The sequence below is a fragment of the Notolepis coatsorum genome (genome assembly GCF_963971535.1).
Source record: "Notolepis coatsorum genome assembly, chromosome: 19".
Taxonomy (NCBI): domain Eukaryota; kingdom Metazoa; phylum Chordata; class Actinopteri; order Aulopiformes; family Paralepididae; genus Notolepis; species Notolepis coatsorum.
In genome coordinates, this window is record NC_140183.1 from 10087809 (window position 1) to 10110045 (window position 22237).

The 22237-nt window shown below is 46.7% G+C and overlaps 1 protein-coding gene across 1 annotated transcript in view; it reads left to right on the plus strand.

The window, feature by feature from the left end:
* Positions 1-308: 308 nt before the first annotated feature.
* Positions 309-22237, plus strand: part of LOC311245929 (secretagogin-like) — a gene marked incomplete at its 3' end in the record, with an annotated part of 31309 nt that continues 9380 nt past the window's right edge. Inside the window, exons 1-2 of the mRNA XM_084335953.1 lie at positions 309-437; positions 2069-2139. Coding sequence (XP_084192079.1) covers positions 368-437; positions 2069-2139 — 141 coding nt within the window. The 5' untranslated portion in view covers positions 309-367. The remainder of the gene's footprint in view (positions 438-2068; positions 2140-22237) is intronic.

A 22237-nucleotide genomic window follows, 5' to 3' on the forward strand; every position in this document is an offset into this window, starting at 1 on the left:
CTCTCTGTGTCTGTCTCTCTCACCCTCTCTCTCTCTCCCCTCTCTCTCTCTCCCTCCCCCCTCTCTCTATCTCTCTCCCCCCTGTCTCTCTCTCTCCCCCCCTCTCCCTCTCCCCCCTCTCTCTCTCCCCCCCCCCTCTCTCTCTCTATCTCCCCCCCTGTCTCTCTCTCTCCCCCCTCTCTCTCTCTCTCTCTCTCTCTCTCTGCTTGTTGTCTCTCAGGTTATTGGGAGAGAGAGAGAGAGAGAGGGTGTGGTTTTGAAAGGACCCACATGTTGGACCAGTACAAAAGGCCACTGAGGAGAGCGCAGGCTGTATTAGTGTTTAGTCTCTGTGTACTAGTTGATCATTGTGTTTCTCTCTGTTGAAATGGAGAACGCTTTTGATAACTTGGACGCCGCGGGTTTCCTGGAAATCTGGCAACACTTTGATTCAGACGGTGAGTTTATAACTTGTTGATAAGGATTTATTATTTCCATTAATAAAGGGATCTAGATATATAGAGAGAGGGATATTGAATCGTTTCTCATTTCCCTCTGCAGTTTGGTCTGCTAAAAAAAAGTTACGCATAATCAACAGGCTTTCTATGGAAAATGTTATGAGTTTGTATTATGTCATTTGTTTTCATCGTGAGATTTTACTCCATCAACAGAGAGCTATTGCGTCAAATGTAATTCCCCCATCTCTGCCAGTACAGGGAATTGATTGATTGATTGATTTTATTGTGGATTAGAGACATCATCCAAGGGATAAAAACATAATAAAATGCAAGCACTTATTTCCATCGTGGTCCATGGTATTAAAAAACAGGACATACATCAACATAAAACAACATCATAAAACATTAAGATACAATATGCATATACAGTTGAAGATGAAATAATACGTCTGACGAGAGTGCTTTAGAGATCACAGTGTTTCAAGATGGATATTATAAGCCATGCATCTACTTTTAGACAGTCTATATACTGTAGCACGAGGTATCATTTCACAGGGCATTCACATTATAACCAGGAGGACGGTGATTTCACAGGTGATGCATAATAATAGCAGGAACGGAGTCGATTAACTTGCTTTTTCATTCAATTCCATTCAAAATGTGAATGAAGAAAAAAGTATTTTTTTATCTGCAATTGCTTCCTGAATCGATTGAATTGGAAGTGAATTGAGCCCCGCACCACCCTCCTGCACCACCCTCCTACACCACCCTCCTACACCACCCTCCTACACCACCCTCCTACACCACCCTCCTGCACCACCCTCCTTCCCCCACCCACTTGCTCCACCCTCCTGCACCGCCCTCCTTCCCCCACCCTCCTTCCCCCACCCTCCTGCTCCACCCTCCTTCCCCCACCCTCCTTCCCCCACCCTCCTGCACCACCCTCCTGCACCACCCTCCTTCCCCCACCCTCCTTCCCCCACCCTCCTGCACCACCCTCCTGCACCACCCTCCTTCCCCCACCCTCCTGCACCACCCCCACCCTCCTGCACCACCCTCTTGCTCCACCCTCCTTCCCCCACCCTCCTGCTCCACCCTCCTACACCACCTCCACCCTCCTGCTCCACCCTCCTGCACCACCCTCCTTCCCCCACCCTCCTGCTCCACCCTCCTACACCACCTCCACCCTCCTGCTCCACCCTCCTGCACCACCCTCCTTCCCCCACCCTCCTGCTCCACCCTCCTACACCACCTCCACCCTCCTGCTCCACCCTCCTACACCACCTCCACCCTCCTGCTCCACCCTCCTACACCACCTCCACCCTCCTGCTCCACCCTCCTGCACCGCCCTCCTTCCCCCACCCTCCTGCTCCACCCTCCTGCTCCACCCTCCTGCTCCACCCTCCTTCCCCCACCCTCCTGCTCCACCCTCCTGCACCGCCCTCCTTCCCCCACCCTCCTGCTCCACCCTCCTGCACCGCCCTCCTTCCCCCACCCTCCTGCTCCACCCTCCTTCCCCCACCCTCCTACACCACCTCCACCCTCCTGCTCCACCCTCCTGCTCCACCCTCCTGCACCGCCCTGATACATAGATAATATCAAATGCATGAATATGACGTCTCTCTTGACAGATAATGGCTTCATTGAAGGGAAGGAGCTGGACGAGTTCTTCCGACACATGATGAAGAGGTTGGGTCCACAGGTAAAGCCAGCTCTTCATCTCTCCATCCACAGGCCTGAGGTCATGGTGAACTTAGCTAACCCTGGGTGGGCGGGGTGTGGGGGGGGGGGGTTAAAACAACAGCAGTCCAAAAACGGTTCACTGCAGACTACGACGTCTATTTTTTTTTTTCTTTTTTTTAATCATCTTTTTCCCCCTCCTTTTTCCTCCGATTTTCTCCCATCCCAATGTTAGTCGTTATGCCAATTCCCAATCACCTTCCTGGTCGCTGCGCACTTACCCCCCACAGTCGGTCTGGGAGAGTGGAGGCTACCACGTGCTTCCTCCGACACACGTCCAGCCAATCAACCGCTTCTTTTCACCTGGCAGCGCGGATTCTCACTGAGAGGGCGTAGTGTGTGGAAGGATCACACTATCCCACTCAGGTCCTATCCACGCTTAGCAGGCGCCCCGACCGAACTGTAGGAGTCGCTGTTTACAACGACCCGGACCCACCCCGCCAGCTTCTCCCACCCTCTAATACTGCCAATTGTATTAGTGTGAACGGCCAGCCAAGCTGGTGACAACCCCGGAGCTGTGAGCTGGATTGCGAATCCAGCCGCTCCGGGGTTGGTGACGAACGCAATCTCCGTTACGCCACCTGACTGCTCTATTCTTCTTTTTTAACAATATCGACAGCTTAGTTAATACAGCGGACACCGGCTGTTATGGTGAACGGGTTGCACCAAGTCTTTGTATGGATTTGGTCTGACATGGTATTCAGGTGCTGGTGAAGAAAGTCTCGCCGTTTGGTCAGTAAAGTTTAATTAAAGTCTTCAGATTAAAAAGTTAAACAAGCTCTCACACAATGTCACACAATTGATTGATTGATTTTGACATTTTATTAACAGATTGCAGAATGGGTACAATACAGTACGGCTCAATACACACAAATTGTTAACTCATTGCCCGCCAGCAGCACGAGGCGCTGATCCCCCTTCAGCGCCAGGTCTTTATTCAATGGATATAGTTTTAGACTGCGACATTTGCAAGTGCTTAAAATATATCTTATATTATAGCTATGGGTCTAATACACCCGTCGATTGTCAGTGAGTTGCTTCCAGTCAACATGCACTAAACAGATTATTTTTTCATCCGTACATTTCTGTTTTATACCGTTTTGAATACCGAGTATGGTTTGGGTGATTCTGAGTAATTCCAGGAAGGAAAAGAAAGAAAAGGCATTTTAGTGTAATCCAGTCATCACGTTGTAATTTTTCAGCTGATTATCTAATCATCCTGAAATCAACCTCGTGCATACATGAAATGCCCCCCCCCCCCCCACCGCAGCCAACGGTAATAAGCACATACACATACACACAGATAGCTTTGATCGCGGTAGAAAGAAATATCAGATCAACGCAAGATTTTATATATAGAGTCCTTACCTGGTATCTGCCAGGAACACAGGTTACCTCCTGAACTGCAGCCAGGAACACAGGTTACCTCCCCGGTAGGGAAGAGAATAATGACTAAATGAATAAATAACGTTATTTAAAGTGTGATGCGTTGCCGCATCACATTTTCACAGTCAGGACGTGTCAGACGGTGAACTTCCACAAGGGGATCAATAAAGGTTCAACTTATCTTAAACCATCAAAAATGTATACGATATGATATTGTGGGCGTGTCGTTTAGCCTGTTTTTGGAGTATAAAAAGTGGTTGTAGTGTAGACTTATAATTGTTTCCCAAGACTTCACTTGTTCTCCTGACCGTGTGATGATAAATCATCTGAATTATGCGCTCTCTCTCTTACAAAAGGGTGCTTGTTTTTCTAGTTGCTGACATCATCATGTGGGAGGGTTTAATTCAGAGAAACAAATAGTTTCTATCAAGTTTTACACAATGCATTATGACGTTTAAATATTTTAAATTTTTTTCCAAAATTTTAAGTTTTTACAAAATGGCTGCAATTCCCCTCCGTGACTGTAGGTGGCAGCAGTGTAGATTAGAACGTTAGCACAGGAAGTCAGACCGGAAGAAGGTTGCGACCCGAAGAAGAAGAAGAAGAAGAAGAAGAAGAAGAAGAAGAAGAAGAAGAAGAAGAAGAAGAAGAAGAAGAAGAAGAAGAAGAAGAAGAAGAAGACATACCGGATAAAGAAGGGTTTTAGCGCGAAATGTATTACATTCTACGATGGACTTGAGAGAGGAGGATGCGGATTGCACGGTTCCACCAGCAAAGAAAGCCAAGAAGAGTTACTGCAAATATCTCACCAAATGGGAGGAGACGTTCCCGTACCTGACGAAAAGCAACGTTTCCAAAGTCTATGCTTTTTGTAAAGTATGCCACGCTGCTTTTAATGTCGCACACGGAGGAAAAAGCGATGTGAGTCAGCATACATAGCAACGGCGCGAAATCTCCAGTTTTTTCAAATCCCAATGTTGACAGCTATGCAGTCGTCTGGTAATCCGAAGGTACCCGGTTTGATTCCCGTTCCCCCCGGCAGCGTGTCTATGTGTCCTTGAGCAAGACACTTAACCCCTAACTGCTCCCGATGAGCAGGTCGGCTCCTTGCATGGTTGCCTCTGCCGTCGGTGTGTGAATGTGTGAGTGAACCGGTAAAATGTGAGGAACAAATTGTAAAGATGATGAATAGTTTTATTTTCGGTCTTTGTTTACAGATAAATCAAAAACACACGTGTGGACTTTCAAAAGGAAAAGGAAAAAAAGAAAAAGTCACAAATGTATGTATATTCAAAGTAAGCTCACACACAAAATCCAAACTCAATGACCGAAAAAAGGAATAGGCTGAAGCACATGCTTATTTTTGCCTATCCTTTACAATTCTTAAAAACTAAATATACTTTAATATAAGAAAGAAAAACTTAAAATATGCTGCAAGATATAATTTTTTCTTTTCTTTTTCTTTCTTTTCTTTATTTCTTCTGTATTTCTTTAAAGCGCTTTGGATAAAAGCTGTTATATAAATGTATATCTTGTTGACATTCAGAACCTGATGTGAGAACTGGAGTCTGGAGCACAGCCCAATTGCTGAATACACGAGAAGAGAAAGGAGCGGTTTCAAGGGTGTTTAATGGAAATTGAGCAACACAGGAATTGGGGGGAAATAGAACGGGGTTAATGTTCTGTCCTGTGGCTGCCACGGCGGCAGTGAGCGAGCAAGCGGTCCTGGTGCTTGTCGGGGGAGCTGCTGGGTGGCAGCGGGTGAATAGGTGTTCCTCTTCGGGAACAGGTGACGTCCAGACAGGGACGCTGGAGCTGCTGGGTGGCAGCGGGTGAATAGGTGTTCCTCTTCGGGAACAGGTGACGTCCAGACAGGGACGCTGGAGCTGCTGGGTGGCAGCGGGAGATTAGGTGTTCCTCTTCGGGGACAGGTGACGTCCAGACAGGGACGGCGGTCCTGGGCAGTGGTAATTAATACCACGACAGCTTCTGGTCAGCGTCGAGGTGCAGATATAGTCCCCTCATCAGGGGAGGATAGGGTGCAGCTGGGGAGAGTGGGGTGTTTGCCTGTGTGTGAATTAGGGGGATGGAATACAGCTGGGTGAATGAGGGTGAAGGAAGGGGTGACTGAAGAAAGAGAGGATGATGAGGAGTGCGCTGTGGATAGAGAGGGGGATGAAGAGGAGCGTGTGGAGGACGTGAGGGGAAAAGGAGGGGGAGTAAAGTAGGCCCATGCTGTGATTATGACACCTGATCTGCAGCACAGTGATGCTTCACTCCAGCAGTGTCTTCCTACATGCTGCCTATAGGCTGTTGAGACAGGGCTCCATGTTACACACCACACAACTCAATTATGCAGGTCTGCTTAGTGTCAGTGTGAGAGTGCGCCTGTGTGTGTGTGCTTGTGTTTGTTTGCGTGTCTGTGTGACTGTGCATGTGTGTGTGTGTGTGTGTGTGTGTGTGTGTGTGTGTGTGTGTGTGTGTGTGTGTGTGTGTGTGTGTGTGTGTGTGTGTGTGTGTGTGTGTGTGTGTGTGTGTGTGTGTGTTAATGACATGATACTGAAGTCGATTCTCAGTGCAGCCATCTTGATAACGGGGACCTGACCCTTATCTCTTTGAATGGGGTCAGACATGTCTAAGAATCTGTCATACATGCTGTAATTTATTTATATATATTTTTTTTCATATTTCAAATCACTGACGCCACAGAATGGTTCATCCGGTAAAAAGAAAGGACTCTTTCGTGATGAAGAAAGAAGCCTTTTCTCCTCTCAGATCAGCCTCTTTCGTGATGAAGAAAGAAGCCTTTTCTCCTCTCAGACAAGTCATAATGCTGCGCAAGTCTCGGAACATGCGTACTGCGTAGTAGGGCTGCAACTAATGACTATTTTGGTAGTCGACTAATCTGTTGATTATTTTTTCGATTAGTCGACTAATCGAAAAACAATTATATTTAAAAAAAATAAAAATATATATATATAATTTTTTTTTATTTTATTTTTTTTACTACCTATCTTTGTGAAAGTGGCTTCTCAGCTCTGGTCCAGTTGAAGACAGAGCAGAGGAACAGATTGGACATTGAGCATGACCTCAGAGTTGCTTTGAGACTCTTGTCAGGACCAAACAACATCCCCAGTTATCCCATTAGTTCCCCCAAACTTACTGTCGGTCTGTTATGTTAAAGGGGAACTATCTTATAAATGGCCTTTTTCAGTGTTTAGCATTGTTTCCTAGCTATGTGGACTTATATTAATATGATCTATGTCTCTAATTCTCATATTGGCGCATTCTTCCAATTCTCCTCTCACAATATTCACCCTCACTGAATTGAGTCATCTGAAAATGTGCTGATTTGTGATGTCATATAGTCACTGCTGCATGTTAATGTTCAGGCGGCGCAGTGGTTTAGGTGCCCAGGCTCAAAACGGCTTAAGATCTTGAGGTAGAAAAATGCTGTTTTTGAGGACTTCATTAGAAATACAAAACAATGAATTAAAAAAAATTCAAAATTACAGAGGTGTTCCATAAACTCACAGGAATTGTGTAAAAGTGTGAGGTTTTGCCCGCTGCTCACCTACTCTTTCCTTCCTTTTAGCCTACTGTTTAGGAATTCCCTTCTCACTCACTCTCACTAGCCCCCACCCTCTCGTTCTTTACTCTCGTTTTCTCTTCAAGCAGCCACACCTGGACTACCTGTCATTTATGTGTTTGATTGGTCTGGTGCCGAACTCACACTTTTAGTTCGATTGTCAATTACCTCTCGCACCTGTGGTGCAGTTTAATTAGTTCCCCTGTGGCCTTTAAATACCTGGCTCTTCCACTCTGTTCCTCGTGGGGTCGTGTTGTAATATGCCGTAACATTCGGTATCAGATATGCTCTTTCATCAAGACTCCCTCGGGAGGTCCTCTGTTCGGTCTATGCTGTTTTTATCTCCGGCGTAAGGATGTTGCTCCAGCCTTCGCCTGCTGTCGCCGTTGCCTGAGGGGGAGACTGGTCTGCGCTCCCTAGACTTCCACGGGAGGCATCCCAGTGATCCACTTCAGACCCCCGCGCAGCTGTCGTCCTGACGCACATCCAGACCTCCGCGCTGCAGACGCCCAGACATCTTCCAGACCTCCGAGCTTGGCACGCTCCTCCGTACCAGCGCGCACTCCCAGCCTGACGCGCATCTTCCAGACCTCCGAGCTTGGCACGCTCCTCCGTACCAGCGCGCACTCCCAGCCTGACGCGCATCTTCCAGACCTCCGAGCTTGGCACGCTCCTCCGTACCAGCGCGCACTCCCAGCCTGACGCGCATCTTCCAGACCTCCGAGCTTGGCACGCTCCTCCGTACCAGCGCGCACTCCCAGCCTGACGCGCATCTTCCAGACCTCCGAGCTTGGCACGCTCCTCCGTACCAGCGCGCACTCCCAGCCTGACGCGCATCATCCAGACCTCCGAGCTTGGCACGCTCCTCTGTACCAGCGCGCACTCCCAGCCTGACGCGCATCTTCCAGACCTCCGAGCTTGGCACGCTCCTCCGCGCAGACGCACTCCAGATGTGTTCTCTCGGTTCCGGCGCGCACTCCAAGCAGTGGCGCACCACTCTGACCTCGGCTCGGACAGCCGGCTCCCCGGTGGCGACGCTCTCGCCCCGCTGCTGTTCCAGCACCTTTACGCATTACGTCTGGGTGAGTTTTTATTGACTGTCTTGATCATTTCCGTTTTCGTGTGTTTCTTAACACTGAAGATTACCACCTTTTAATCAGACAGTCACTCACCCAGCGTGTGCCTCTGTTTGTTTTCACTGGGATATTATTTTTGGACGTTACATCTCCCACTGTGTGTTTGTTCACACCGAAGATAGTATTCACTTTTGGATTGTTTTTGGAACTTTGCTCTTTGTGTATTTTACACGAAGATAGTTTTTACTTGGATAACTTTGTATTTGGACTAGTCACCTCTCCTGCACCTGCTCTGTTTTCCCCTTTGTACTTTAACCCTCTCCTCTCTCCCTCTCGGCCGCCGTTTACCCACCTCGGAGATCTGCCGAGAGAGTTCTGCAGAGCGGCCCTGATGTTCCCACCAGTCCTCCCAGTCCTCCCTGTCCCCAGCCCGCCTCCGCGGGCCTCTGTCCCTGTTCTCCCCTTTCTAGTCCTCCTCGTCCCCAGCCCGCCTCCGCGGGCCTCTGTCCCTAGTTCTCCCCTCTCTAGTTCCTCCTAGTCCTCCCGTCCGGTCCTCCTAGTTCCTCCCTGTTTTCCAGCCTTCCCTTGCTCCGGCCCTGTTTCCCTTAGCCTTCCCTTGCCTTCCCCTTAGCCAGCTCGCCTCTTAAAGGCACTGTACCTTCCCCTCTTGTTATTTCCAGTATTTTCGTGTTTCTCCCTTAAAGGGACAGTGCCGGTTTTTCTTTTGTTCAATAAATGCCCGTTTCTTGGCTTACCCTCATACCTGTCTTGTGTTGTGCAATTGGGGTCGGTTACAAACCACAACAGTACGACCCCACCAAATCGACGACCCCAGCCAGCACAGACGGTGTATGTTGAGTTTGCCTTTTTTTTTTCTTGTTCCCTCTAGTTCCCCTCTAGCTTCCCTGTTAGCCCGGTTAGCTCCCCTGTTAGCTTGTTAGTCTCCCCTGTTTGCTTCCCTGTTAGCCCTGTTTGGCTCCCCTGCAGCTTGTTAGGCCTCTACTACCAGCATGGCCCCTGTCTGCTAGCTTAGCCCCGGCTGCTAGCACAGCCTCTATGTTTATGCAGCCCTTGCTGCTGGCATGGGCCCTGTAGCTAGCCAAGCCCTGGCAGCTAACCCAGTCCCTCAGCAGAGCCCCAGTCTGCTAGCTTAGCCCCGGTTGCTAGCACAGCCTCTATGTTTATGCAGCCCTTGCTGCTGGCATGGGCCCTGTAGCTAGCCATGCCAGGCAGCTAACCCAGTTCCCTCTGCATGGCCCCAGTCTGCTAGCTTGGCCCCGGCTGTTAGCACAGCCTCTATGTTAATGCAGCCTTGCAGCTAGCATAGGCCCTGTAGCTAGCCAGGCCCAAGCAGCTAACCCGGTCCCTCTGCATGGCCTCCACTTTTTGTGTAGTTTTCTCCCACTGCTAGGACTGCCCTTTCAGCTAGCAAGGTCAGTATTCCCACTGCTAGGACTGCCCTTTCAGCTAGCAAGGTCAGTTTCCCCACTGCTAGGACTGCCCTTTCAGCTAGCAAGGTCAGTTTATCTCCCACTGCTAGGACTGCCTTTTCAGCTAGCAAGGTCAGTTTTATCCCACTGCTAGGACTGCCCTTTCAGCTGGCAAGGTCAGTTTATTCCCACTGCTAGGACTGCCCTTTCAGCTAGCAAGGTCAGTTTATCTCCCACTGCTAGGACTGCCTTTTCAGCTAGCAAGGTCAGTATTCCCACTGCTAGGACTGCCCTTTCAGCTAGCAAGGTCAGTTTCCCCACTGCTAGGACTGCCCTTTCCAGCTAGCAAGGTCAGTTTATCCCACTGCTAGGACTGCCCTTTCAGCTAGCAAGGTCAGTTTATCTCCCACTGCTAGGACTGCCTTTTCAGCTAGCAAGGTCAGTTTATCCCACTGCTAGGACTGCCCTTTCAGCTAGCAAGGTCAGTTTATCTCACACTGCTAGGACTGCCCTTCAGCTAGCAAGGTCAGTATTCCCACTGCTAGGACTGCCCTTTCAGCTAGCAAGGTCAGTTTATCTCACACAGCTAGGACTGTCCTTCCAGCTAGCTTGTTCTCTCATGCTGGTCCAGCCCTGTCTGCCAGCCTAGCTCCGGCAGCTAGCGCAGCCTCTATGTTAATGTAGCAGTACAGCTGGCATAGGCCCTGTAGCTATCAGTGCCTTGGCAGCTACCCTTTCCCCCTGCTAGCCTAGCTCGGCAGCTAGCGCAGCCTCTATGTTGATGTAGCAGTACAGCTAGCATAGGCCCTGTAGCTATCAGTGCCCTGGCAGCTACCCTTTCCCTCTGCTAGCCTAGCTCCGGCAGCTTGCGCAGCCTCTATGTTGATGTAGCAGTACAGCTAGCATAGGCCCTGTAGCTATCAGTGCCCTGGCAGCTAACCTTCCCTCTGCTAGCCCTTTTCCCTCAGCTCCTCTAGTTGCCCCTCTGCTACCCTAGTTACCCCTCGGCTACCCTGTTTCTTTTACTAGCCCCACTTTTGTTGTGGCTTCCCCTGCTGGCTTGGCCCAGTACCTTTTGTTTTTGCCTTGTTTTGTCCCCTGCCACTCTGTCTGTATTTTTTTTGGGTCGCTGGGTGGCTCCCGTTGAGGGGGGGGTACTGTGAGGTTTTGCCCGCTGCTCACCTACTCTTTCCTTCCTTTTAGCCTACTGTTTAGGAATTCCCTTCTCACTCACTCTCACTAGCCCCCACCCTCTCGTTCTTTACTCTCGTTTTCTCTTCAAGCAGCCACACCTGGACTACCTGTCATTTATGTGTTTGATTGGTCTGGTGCCGAACTCACACTTTTAGTTCGATTGTCAATTACCTCTCGCACCTGTGGTGCAGTTTAATTAGTTCCCCTGTGGCCTTTAAATACCTGGCTCTTCCACTCTGTTCCTCGTGGGGTCGTGTTGTAATATGCCGTAACATTCGGTATCAGATATGCTCTTTCATCAAGACTCCCTCGGGAGGTCCTCTGTTCGGTCTATGCTGTTTTTATCTCCGGCGTAAGGATGTTGCTCCAGCCTTCGCCTGCTGTCGCCGTTGCCTGAGGGGGAGACTGGTCTGCGCTCCCTAGACTTCCACGGGAGGCATCCCAGTGATCCACTTCAGACCCCCGCGCAGCTGTCGTCCTGACGCACATCCAGACCTCCGCGCTGCAGACGCCCAGACATCTTCCAGACCTCCGAGCTTGGCACGCTCCTCCGTACCAGCGCGCACTCCCAGCCTGACGCGCATCTTCCAGACCTCCGAGCTTGGCACGCTCCTCCGTACCAGCGCGCACTCCCAGCCTGACGCGCATCTTCCAGACCTCCGAGCTTGGCACGCTCCTCCGTACCAGCGCGCACTCCCAGCCTGACGCGCATCTTCCAGACCTCCGAGCTTGGCACGCTCCTCCGTACCAGCGCGCACTCCCAGCCTGACGCGCATCTTCCAGACCTCCGAGCTTGGCACGCTCCTCCGTACCAGCGCGCACTCCCAGCCTGACGCGCATCATCCAGACCTCCGAGCTTGGCACGCTCCTCTGTACCAGCGCGCACTCCCAGCCTGACGCGCATCTTCCAGACCTCCGAGCTTGGCACGCTCCTCCGCGCAGACGCACTCCAGATGCGTTCTCTCGGTTCCGGCGCGCACTCCAAGCAGTGGCGCACCACTCTGACCTCGGCTCGGACAGCCGGCTCCCCGGTGGCGACGCTCTCGCCCCGCTGCTGTTCCAGCACCTTTACGCATTACGTCTGGGTGAGTTTTTATTGACTGTCTTGATCATTTCCGTTTTCGTGTGTTTCTTAACACTGAAGATTACCACCTTTTAATCAGACAGTCACTCACCCAGCGTGTGCCTCTGTTTGTTTTCACTGGGATATTATTTTTGGACGTTACATCTCCCACTGTGTGTTTGTTCACACCGAAGATAGTATTCACTTTTGGATTGTTTTTGGAACTTTGCTCTTTGTGTATTTTACACGAAGATAGTTTTTACTTGGATAACTTTGTATTTGGACTAGTCACCTCTCCTGCACCTGCTCTGTTTTCCCCTTTGTACTTTAACCCTCTCCTCTCTCCCTCTCGGCCGCCGTTTACCCACCTCGGAGATCTGCCGAGAGAGTTCTGCAGAGCGGCCCTGATGTTCCCACCAGTCCTCCCAGTCCTCCCTGTCCCCAGCCCGCCTCCGCGGGCCTCTGTCCCTGTTCTCCCCTTTCTAGTCCTCCTCGTCCCCAGCCCGCCTCCACGGGCCTCTGTCCCTAGTTCTCCCCTCTCTAGTTCCTCCTAGTCCTCCCGTCCGGTCCTCCTAGTTCCTCCCTGTTTTCCAGCCTTCCCTTGCTCCGGCCCTGTTTCCCTTAGCCTTCCCTTGCCTTCCCCTTAGCCAGCTCGCCTCTTAAAGGCACTGTACCTTCCCCTCTTGTTATTTCCAGTATTTTCGTGTTTCTCCCTTAAAGGGACAGTGCCGGTTTTTCTTTTGTTCAATAAATGCCCGTTTCTTGGCTTACCCTCATACCTGTCTTGTGTTGTGCGATTGGGGTCGGTTACAAACCACAACAAAAAGTGCCCAAATAGTGAAAGAAATAGTAAAATAGTTCCCCTTTAAGCTAAGAAGTCTTCAGCTGGCTGGACCAGAGCTGAGAAGCCACTTTCACAAAGATAGAGTGCAAAAAAATAAAAAATAAAAAATTATAATAATATTTTTTTTTTAATGACTAATCGACGCAACAATATCTCGTCGACGATTTTTCATAATCAACATCGTCGATAATCAACATCGTCACACACTGCGTAGTGTGTGTGTGAGAGAGAGAGAGAGAGAGAGAGAGAGAGAGATAGATCACGCTATTTATTATCAATAATGTATAAAACAACAGCCTAGAGGCTTTTAAATATTTAAATACAGACAGACAGACATACAGATATTTCACAGACACCAAGAAATGCTGTTGCATTTCATGACAATCTCAGTCGCACAGACCATCGTTCACAGTTTCACACCAAACTTTGAGGGGAGGGGTGTTATGTAGCCTATTTGAGCACACCTGAAGACTGGGCTGTTGATATGCAAAGACAGCTGTGGTCGGTAGTACTTAGCGCCTGGTGCTCACCTGGCTACTTGACTTTGCATGACAATGGCTCAGAGATGGACAAGCAGCCGTTTTCCGTGTGGTCCTATCACGCCGCGTCACCGTTTATTATCGTGCAGGGGACAATAACTGCATTCTGAAAACATGCCTGGGACATGTCCCATATGTCCCCCTTAGTTACGCCCCTGCTCGTGATGTAATGCTTAATTATCTCTCTTCCATCCATGTGTACATAACGTCCCCCAGGATAAGCTGTTGGTTCTGGTTCATAAACGGTGGTCATTCAGGTTGCTGCTCTCCGCATAGCAACCGCTGTTGCTGGGGTCATCAACAAGAACATAAAGACAGTATAAACCTACTGTACTTACAACCCCCACCATGGATTCAGTCAGAGCCTGTCTACTTGCTTTGTCTAATTGCAGTGTGTTTGTTTTGTTTAGGTGTGTTATTTATTGTTTTTATATGTGTTTTGTCACAATGTACGGTGATGAGTGTGAATGTATATTGTTGTGTCACCATGTAAGCTATTGGACCCCAGGAGGAATAGCTGCTGCAAAAGATAATGGGATCTAAATATAACAAGCAAACAAGCAAACAACAACCATTGCTTTAAAGCGAGCCACCAGTGACTTAATGTATGTAGCGGTATATAATAATAATAATAATAATAATAATAATAATAATAATAATAATAATAATAATAATAATAATAATAATAATAATAATAATAATAATAATAGATCAAATTTATATAGCGCCTTTCTAGAACCCAAGGTCTCTTCACAATCAGGACAAGAAATAGGGCTAGGGAAATAGGGGGGGGAAAGGGGGATGAGGGAAGGTAAGGGACAATGGACCTAATCTAATCTAAACTAACTGATGGGGAAAAGCCTTGGTGAAGAGGTGTGTTTTTAGTGCAGATTTGAAGGTGTCCAGGGTTGGGGCGTTGCGGATTTCGGGGGGGAGAGAGTTCCAGAGGGTAGGTGTCCCCAAAAGTCCGTAACCTGGTGCGAGGGATGGAGAGGAGACCTATAGATCAGAGGATCGTAGGTTCCGGGATGGAGTGTGCTGGTGGAGGAGATCAGACAGGTATCGGGGGGCGAGGGCATGGAGGGACTTGTAGGTGAGGAGCAGGAGTTTGAAGGTGATGCGGAACTTGACTGGGAGCCAGTGGAGGTGGATGAGGGTGGGGGTGATGTGCTGCCAGAGCTTGGTGTGAGTGAGAACCCTGGCAGCTGAGTTCTGAACATACTGGATACTATAGATATATAGATAGACAGATACAGACAGACAGACAGACAGACAGACAGACAGACAGACAGACAGACAGACAGACAGACAGACAGACAGACAGACAGACAGACAGACAGACAGACAGACAGACAGACAGACAGACAGACAGACAGACAGACAGACAGACAGACAGACTTCTCCATCTCTGTCCATCTCTGACTCTCAATGGTCTAGGTCAAGTTTATTATTAGTCACAACAAAATACAGAATACTTTATGATGAAATGCTTGTTTCTGTATGAGCCCCTGAGAGTGTGCTACATACAGTAAAAATAAAGTAAAATGAGTAACAGTGAGGTACAATGCAGAAATGAGATGAGGTACAAAACTTAGGCTAGGGTGCAAATGAGTCTAGCTTGTTGCTTTGATGGAAACACTTGTGTGTCCTCCTCTGTGTTATGCGCACATGTGAAGAATTAAGCGAGATAAATAAGATGAGCTTGAGCCCTACCCGAACCCTATCAATGCATAAAATAATCGGCCCGAGACCGGCCCTATCTGTCCATGATGTCCGGCTCCGTAAATCATAACTATATTTGTATAACATTTACAAATTAGTTCTACATTATTTATAACTCATTATCAACATTGTTTGTACTTGATTTGTTCATCATTAAATAATGTTGTTTAATGTGTAGTAAATGCTTTGAAAAATGCATATAAAAAATGACTATACTGTACCTCCATTTATTTGGTCATGTTCAACAAATGAGTTGTTAAGACATTCATAAAACATCTATAAATCATTTGCAGATGCTATTGCTATTATTACGAGGGTAATAATTATTTGTATTTTCAGGCTGTATCGGCGCCTATACAGTCTGAAAATACAAATAATTATTACCCTCGTGTCATCATCACATACCGCAATATACCGAGCACAAATTAGGAACAAACACATCATTCAAATGTAACGTTAGCGCCCACCACATCAAGTACGTCTACACAACATATAAGAGTTGTAGGTCGAAAATGATGAAATAGATTTATCAACAAAAAAGGTGTTTAGCCTGCTCATACCTTAAAAGCGTGGGGCAGCACGAATAACTTGGCTCTGTTAACACATTCTCGGCCATTCACGTATATATACGTGATTGGGAGCCAGCGCTTGGCGGCCAATCATGTATATATACGTTTTTAACTCGTTTTTTTTATTTTATTCGCTTTTTAATATCCTATTCAATGTCACAGAGCTGTATTTTGGCTGGAAAAGGCACATTGGGACTCGGAAAGTGCAGTACCGGCCAGATCCCGGTATTGGCGCTGTCTCGAGAATGCAGTTTCCCCTGTTGCACACTTGGTGTCACCTTTTTTACGCTCCGGGTGCAGATTTTTACTAGACGGCAAGGCTACAGGTTCAATCGGTCGCATCCAAACGTCTACGGGACATCCAATGCATATGCTGTGATTGATTATGCCGTGGGCCTAATCGACATTGGATGTACCAGATGGCGATCAAACAATTGGAATATTATTTTTGGAATACTCCCGGCTACAGGTAAGGACTATCTGACGTAAATTCTGGCCTGATTGTGCAATGTTTTCATACCGCTCCCCTGCTCATCCTATGTTGTGGTAATAACAAATGCCGTTATTGGTAATCAATAATCAGAAACGACTTCCCCGCCCCCCCCCCCCCCTTTCATGCATTCATGATGGAACATACCGATCATATGCATTTGGATTTTTAACTCTAGCTTGTGTAGGGACGAAACGCCATTTTTAACGATTTAACGTTATTAGCTTAGCGCCTTATAACTAGCTTTGCAGGAATTATCCCAGACCATTCGGATATAACACTCATATTCATCACGGTATAAAACGGGAACGTATTGATGAAAAAATTATTTATTTATGGCATATTGAACGGAAGGTTCATACTGTCAATTGACAATGACATTGGATGCATAGCTATAATATAAAATATAGATTTAGCTCTACAAACAACGTGATGCACTGTGAACGTTCGTTATGGGAACGCTGGCCTTCCTAGAATGGGGCCCATCTAATGGCTGGCCGTGAATGTGTTAATGTATCGTGCTTCCATTCAACAGACGGCAACACACGTCGAAGTCAAGTCTCACTCGCATAATACTTCCTCTACATACTCTGGCAATACCTGGCCAGGGTACTCCTGGGTCCTAGTGCCCCCAGGTTACACTATATGTCATGTATTTTATATGTTAATAAAATTGCCTTTATCTATAGTCCTAATTCTGTCACTGTTTGATGTCACAAAGAAGGGTGTATCCGAAAGCTGTCTACAACATTTGTAACGTGTTTGTGATGAAAAAGTAAACAAATAATTTACTGTATTAGACATTTTGTTAATGATGAATAGGCTTCACTTCAGATTAGGGCACACAATAGCATCTGCAAATGATGTATAGATGTTTTATGAATGTCTTAACCAATCATTTGTTAAACATGAAAAGACAAGTCTGGTAATTGGGGCAACAGTGGCTCGGGAGGTAGAGCAGTCGTCTGGCAATCCGGAGGTTCCCGGTTCGATTCCCGCTCCTCCCGGGCAGCGTGTCGATGTGTCTTTAAGCAAGATACTTAACCCCTAATTGCTCCCGATGAGCAGGTTGGCACCTTGCATGGTTGCCTCCGCCGTTGGTGTGTTAATGTGTGAGTGAATGGGTCAAATGTGAGTAACAAATTGTAAAGCGCTTTGGATAAAAGCGCTATATAAAAAACCAGCCATTTACCATTTAATTGCTTCGTGTGTATTCATGAAAGTCCACAAATAAACAAACTATTAGACATTTGTTAATGATGAATAGGCTTCACTTTAGATTAGGGCGACTACTGTTGCTGGTTTCACAGGCCCACCCCTCAAGATGGCGTTACTGAATGCCCGCTCCATTGGAAATAAATCCTTAATTTTGAACGATGTTATCTCCTCAAAAGGTTTGGACTTTATGTTTTTGACTGAGACCTGGCAAAAGAGTGAGGAATATGGTCCACGGAGGCCTCGCTGTGGTGTTCAGAAACTGTTTTGCAAGTCAAACGGTGAGCGCTGGGACTTTCTCCTCATTTGAACTGCAATTGATCAAAGTTGGTCGAGTTTAGTGAATTCCTTTCCTCCATTATCAGTCTGGACAGAGTTTTAATGGCTGGTGATTTCAACATTCACGTTGATGATAAAACAGATAACTTTGCTGTTGATTTTCTAAATCTCACTGAGTCATTCAATTTCACCCAGCACGTGACCGAACCCACTCACACCCATGGACATACGTTGGACCTTGTGTTCTCGCTTGGGTTAATTGTTGACTCCATTTGTTTCCGAAGATTTGCATGTTTCTGATCATGATTGTATAATGTTTAATGTATTATTTGAGTTGACCTTCGTGCCCGGTAAACATGTAAAGTCCTCTCGTGTCCTTGGTAAACTCTCTGCAGAGACTTTTTCCTCAGTTTTTGATCAAAGCGCGGTGCAGTCCTCACAAGCTGATGTAAACTCTCTGGTCAGCGCATTTAACTCATATTGCTCATCCATATTGGATAAAGAGTCTCCTATTTTGCCAATTTGATTAGAACCAGTAAGCGGAATCCAAAATCTTTATTTGACACCATCGCCAATATTGTCACCCCCGCTCCCCCGGTTGTACCCATATTCTCAAACAAGGATTGTAGTGATTTCCTCTCCTTCTTTGTGAGCAAGGTTCAATATGTTAGGGCCAACATCATCCCCTCCCTCACTTTCCCTCCAACCACCCGCTCCCATCAATTCTTAATGATTTCCTTCCCATCTCCCTGACAGACCCTATAAAACTGGTGGGATCTATGAAAACCTCCTCAAGCCCATTAGACATCATACCGACATGCATGCTAAAAAATGAAGGCGTACTCACCTCCATTGCTCCGTGTCTGGTTGCCATTATAAACTGCTCACTTCAAACTGGTTGTGTCCCAGTATATTTTAAACAAGCAGTTGTTCAGCCTCTCTTAAAGAAGCTAAACCTTGATCCCTCCCTCCCCAAAAATTATAGGCCCATATCAAAATTGCCGTTCATCTAAAAAAATCACTGAAAAGGTTGTTGCCATTCAACCCACTGCTGCCTTAAATGCACACTCCATTTTCGACAAATTCCAATCTGGTTTCCGTCAGAAGCACTCTACCGAAACAGCCCTCCTCAGAGTCTCAAATGACACCATGAGATCATCTGACGAGGGGAAATGTTCTGTGCTGGTGCTATTGGACTTAACTGCAGCCTTTGATACAGTCGACCACTGCATTTTGATCGAAAGGCTCAGGCAGTGGGCTGGCATCACTGGTAGTGCGCTGGACTGGTTCTCCTCCTATCTGCAAGATAGGAGTTTTTCTGTGTCTACTGGCACTTTCACATCCGAAACTGCTCCATTGTCCTGTGGCGTGCCCCAGGGTTCTGTGCTGGCTCCTACTCTGTTTGCACTTTACATGCTCCCTCTGGGAGTAATCATTAGTCAATTCAAAGAGGTCTCTTATCATTTCTACGCTGACGATATCCAATTATATGTCTCTTTCAAGCCCGAACAATCTGACAAATGATCTGCCCTCTTTGACTGTCTGACTGCTGTCAAGGATTGGATGGCAAACAACTTCCTTCAGTTAAACGCAGAAAAAACTGAGGTTCTTATTATAGGCTCAGAAAAATGTGAAGCACTTTCTGACCCTGGTCTGTGAAAGGTGTTATATAAATAAACTTGACTTACTTACTTACTTACTTACTTACACAATAGCATCTGCAAATGATTTATAGATGTTTTATGAATGTCTTAACAAATCATTTGTTGAACATGAACAAATAAATGGAGGTACAGTATAGTAGTTTTTTCATATCCATTTTTCAAAACATTATTTAATGATGAACAAATCAAGTACAAACAATGTTGATAATGAGTTATAAATAATGTAGAACTAATTTGTAAATGTTATACAAATATAGTTATAAATGATTTAATAATAATTTACGAATGTATATAAATGATTTGTTCAAGATTAGTTCATTATCATGCAAGAGGCTACGGTTTTGATTGATTGATTGAAAAGTTTATTAACAGATTGCAGAATGGGTACAGTACAGTACATCTCAATACATACAATTGTTAAGGGGATGCAGACCAGAGAAAGACTTTCGTCTTGTTTCCACCAGGGTCCCCCATTTTCAATTCATCATAACATATATGACATACATGACATACAGATAGACAGTACTGCTACATCTATACATTTATGACATATCAGATTTGCAAATACAGTACTGTTTGTGATACAAAAGTGTCCAGAAAAGGAGTGTATATACATTTGGCGTAGAAACTGTACATTGGAGGAGGTTGGTGGGGTGGGGTTGGGTGAGGGCTGTACATTGGAGGTGGGGGGGGGGGGGGGTTGGGTAGGGGACACACACACATTTTACACTGTACATTGGAATATTGACAAAGCCTTACTTGGTCATTTACTGTACAACTAGGTTAGGACATTTGTAGGGGCCAGTTTCGAATTGCAGTCTCACGTAGGTGTTTTTTGAGAGTGTTTTTGAAGGTGGGTAGTGATTCACATTCCTTTACAGCTTTAGGCAGGGCGTTCCACATTGATGTGGCATAATTGCGAAACGTGTTTAGTCCCTTGTTTGAGCCGAATCTGGGTTTTACATGATTTGTGGAGCTCCCTCTGGTGTTGTGATCGTGGTATTCACTGACCTTTGGGAAGTATTTTGACATGTACATGGGTACCTTGGTCGCGTAGTGTATCTTGTAGACCAGGCCCATTGCAAGTTGCTGTACTCTGTCGTCTACTCTAAGCCATCCTAGGTTGTCAAAGTGGGCAGGGGTGAGGTGGGTTCTAGGAGTCAGGTCAAGTAGTAGTCTGACTAGCTTGTTTTGAGATGTTTGTAATTTGTTTTTTAGTGCCTTTGAGGTGCTTTGGTACCATGAGGTGCAAGCATAGTCGTAGTACCCTTGAATGAGTGCTCCTGCTAGAGTCTTCAGGGTATTCTTGTTTACCAGAGAGGAGATCCGGTACAAGAATCGCGTTCGTTGGTTGACTTTTTTTATTACATTGGATGCCATTTTGTCACAGGAAAGATTAGCCTCTAGGATGGAACCCAGGTAGGTAATTTCATCTTTCCTTGTGATAATATTGTCACCCACTGTAACCGAGAAGCCGTCGGTCTTGCTGAGTTTGTTATTTGAACCGAAGAGAATGGACTCTGTTTTGCCCATGTGTAATGATAGTTTGTTGTCGGCGAGCCATATGCAGATTTTGCCTAGTTCCGAGCTGAGGGCTTTTTCAACCTGTAACTTGTTCTTGTCAGAGACCAGCAGGGCTGAGTCGTCCGCAAACAGGAACAAGTTGCAGTCACAAGCTGACGACATGTCATTTGCATAAATTAGGAATAGTAGCGGTCCTAGTATGCTTCCTTGTGGAACACCACAGCTCACTGTGAGGGGGGGGGATAGGGTACCGTTTACTTCCACCATCTGTTCCCTCCCCTCCAGGTAGGATTGTATCCAGCTCACTGATAAACTATCAAAACCAATTGCTTTTAGCTTGTCAATCAGAATGGTGTGATTGACAGTGTCGAAGGCCTTTTGTAGGTCCAGCATGACCATGCCGCAGTATTTGCCCGCGTCCACCTCTTGTTTGATGTGGTCGTTCAAGTAGAGAAGGCATGTGTCAGTGGAGTGGGATGTTCTGAAGCCAGATTGGAATTCGTAGATTAGATTTTTTTCCGCGAGGTACTTTTCGATCTGTTCGTATACTATTTTTTCCATGACTTTCGAGATGGATGTAAGGATAGAAACAGGGCGGTAGTTACCCGGGTCTAATTTGCTGCCCTTTTTGTGCAGGGGTGTTACTCTCGCAATTTTGAAGTCCTTGGGGACGTGTCCCTGTTTTATGGAGAGGTTTATTATGTGTGTGATGACTGGGGTGATGGCTGCTGCTGAGTCTCTGAGGAATTTGGAGGGGATGTTGTCATGGCCAGTGGCCTTGTTTGGTTGGAGGGCGCTCAGTTTTTTGAGTACCTCATCTGTAGTTACTATTTCCAGTTTGAAGTCGTCTTTGTGGACGCCTAGGTTCATGTAGTATGCTACTATGTGTTCTACCCCATACTGCCCTGAGTGGGAGGGTAGTTTGTTTACCAGTGTTGTGGCTATGTTTGTGAAGAAAGTGTTTAAGTAATTGGCTACATCCAGCTTGTCTGTGATGAGCGTGTTGTCCGTCTTTATGTTTATGTTTGAGAACCTGGTTTTGAGTTTTTTACTGCAGCCTAGTTGATTGTTGAGTAATTTCCAAAGTTCACGTGGTTTATTTTTGTTTTCCTCGGTTTTGTCATTGATGAAATTTTTTTTAGCAGTTTTGATCATGGAGTTTACGTCATTTCTTAGTCTGTTTCTTTCTAGTTTGAGTTCAGTCACGTGGTCTTGGAGTTCACTGCTCGTGCTTTTGGTAAGCTTTGACTGACTTTTACGAAACTCAGAGCATTTTTTGTCTCTGGCTTTCATAGCGGTCAGTATTTCAGTGTGCATCCATGGCTCAGCGCGATTTTTTACCCTGGTGGTTCTTAGGGGGGCCATTTTGTTTAGTATTGATGAAAATTTGGTTTTGAAGCCAAGCCAAGTTTCTTCAACCAGTGTACCATTGAGTTCATCTGACCAGTCCAGACTCTCCAGTTCAAGGTTAAAGGC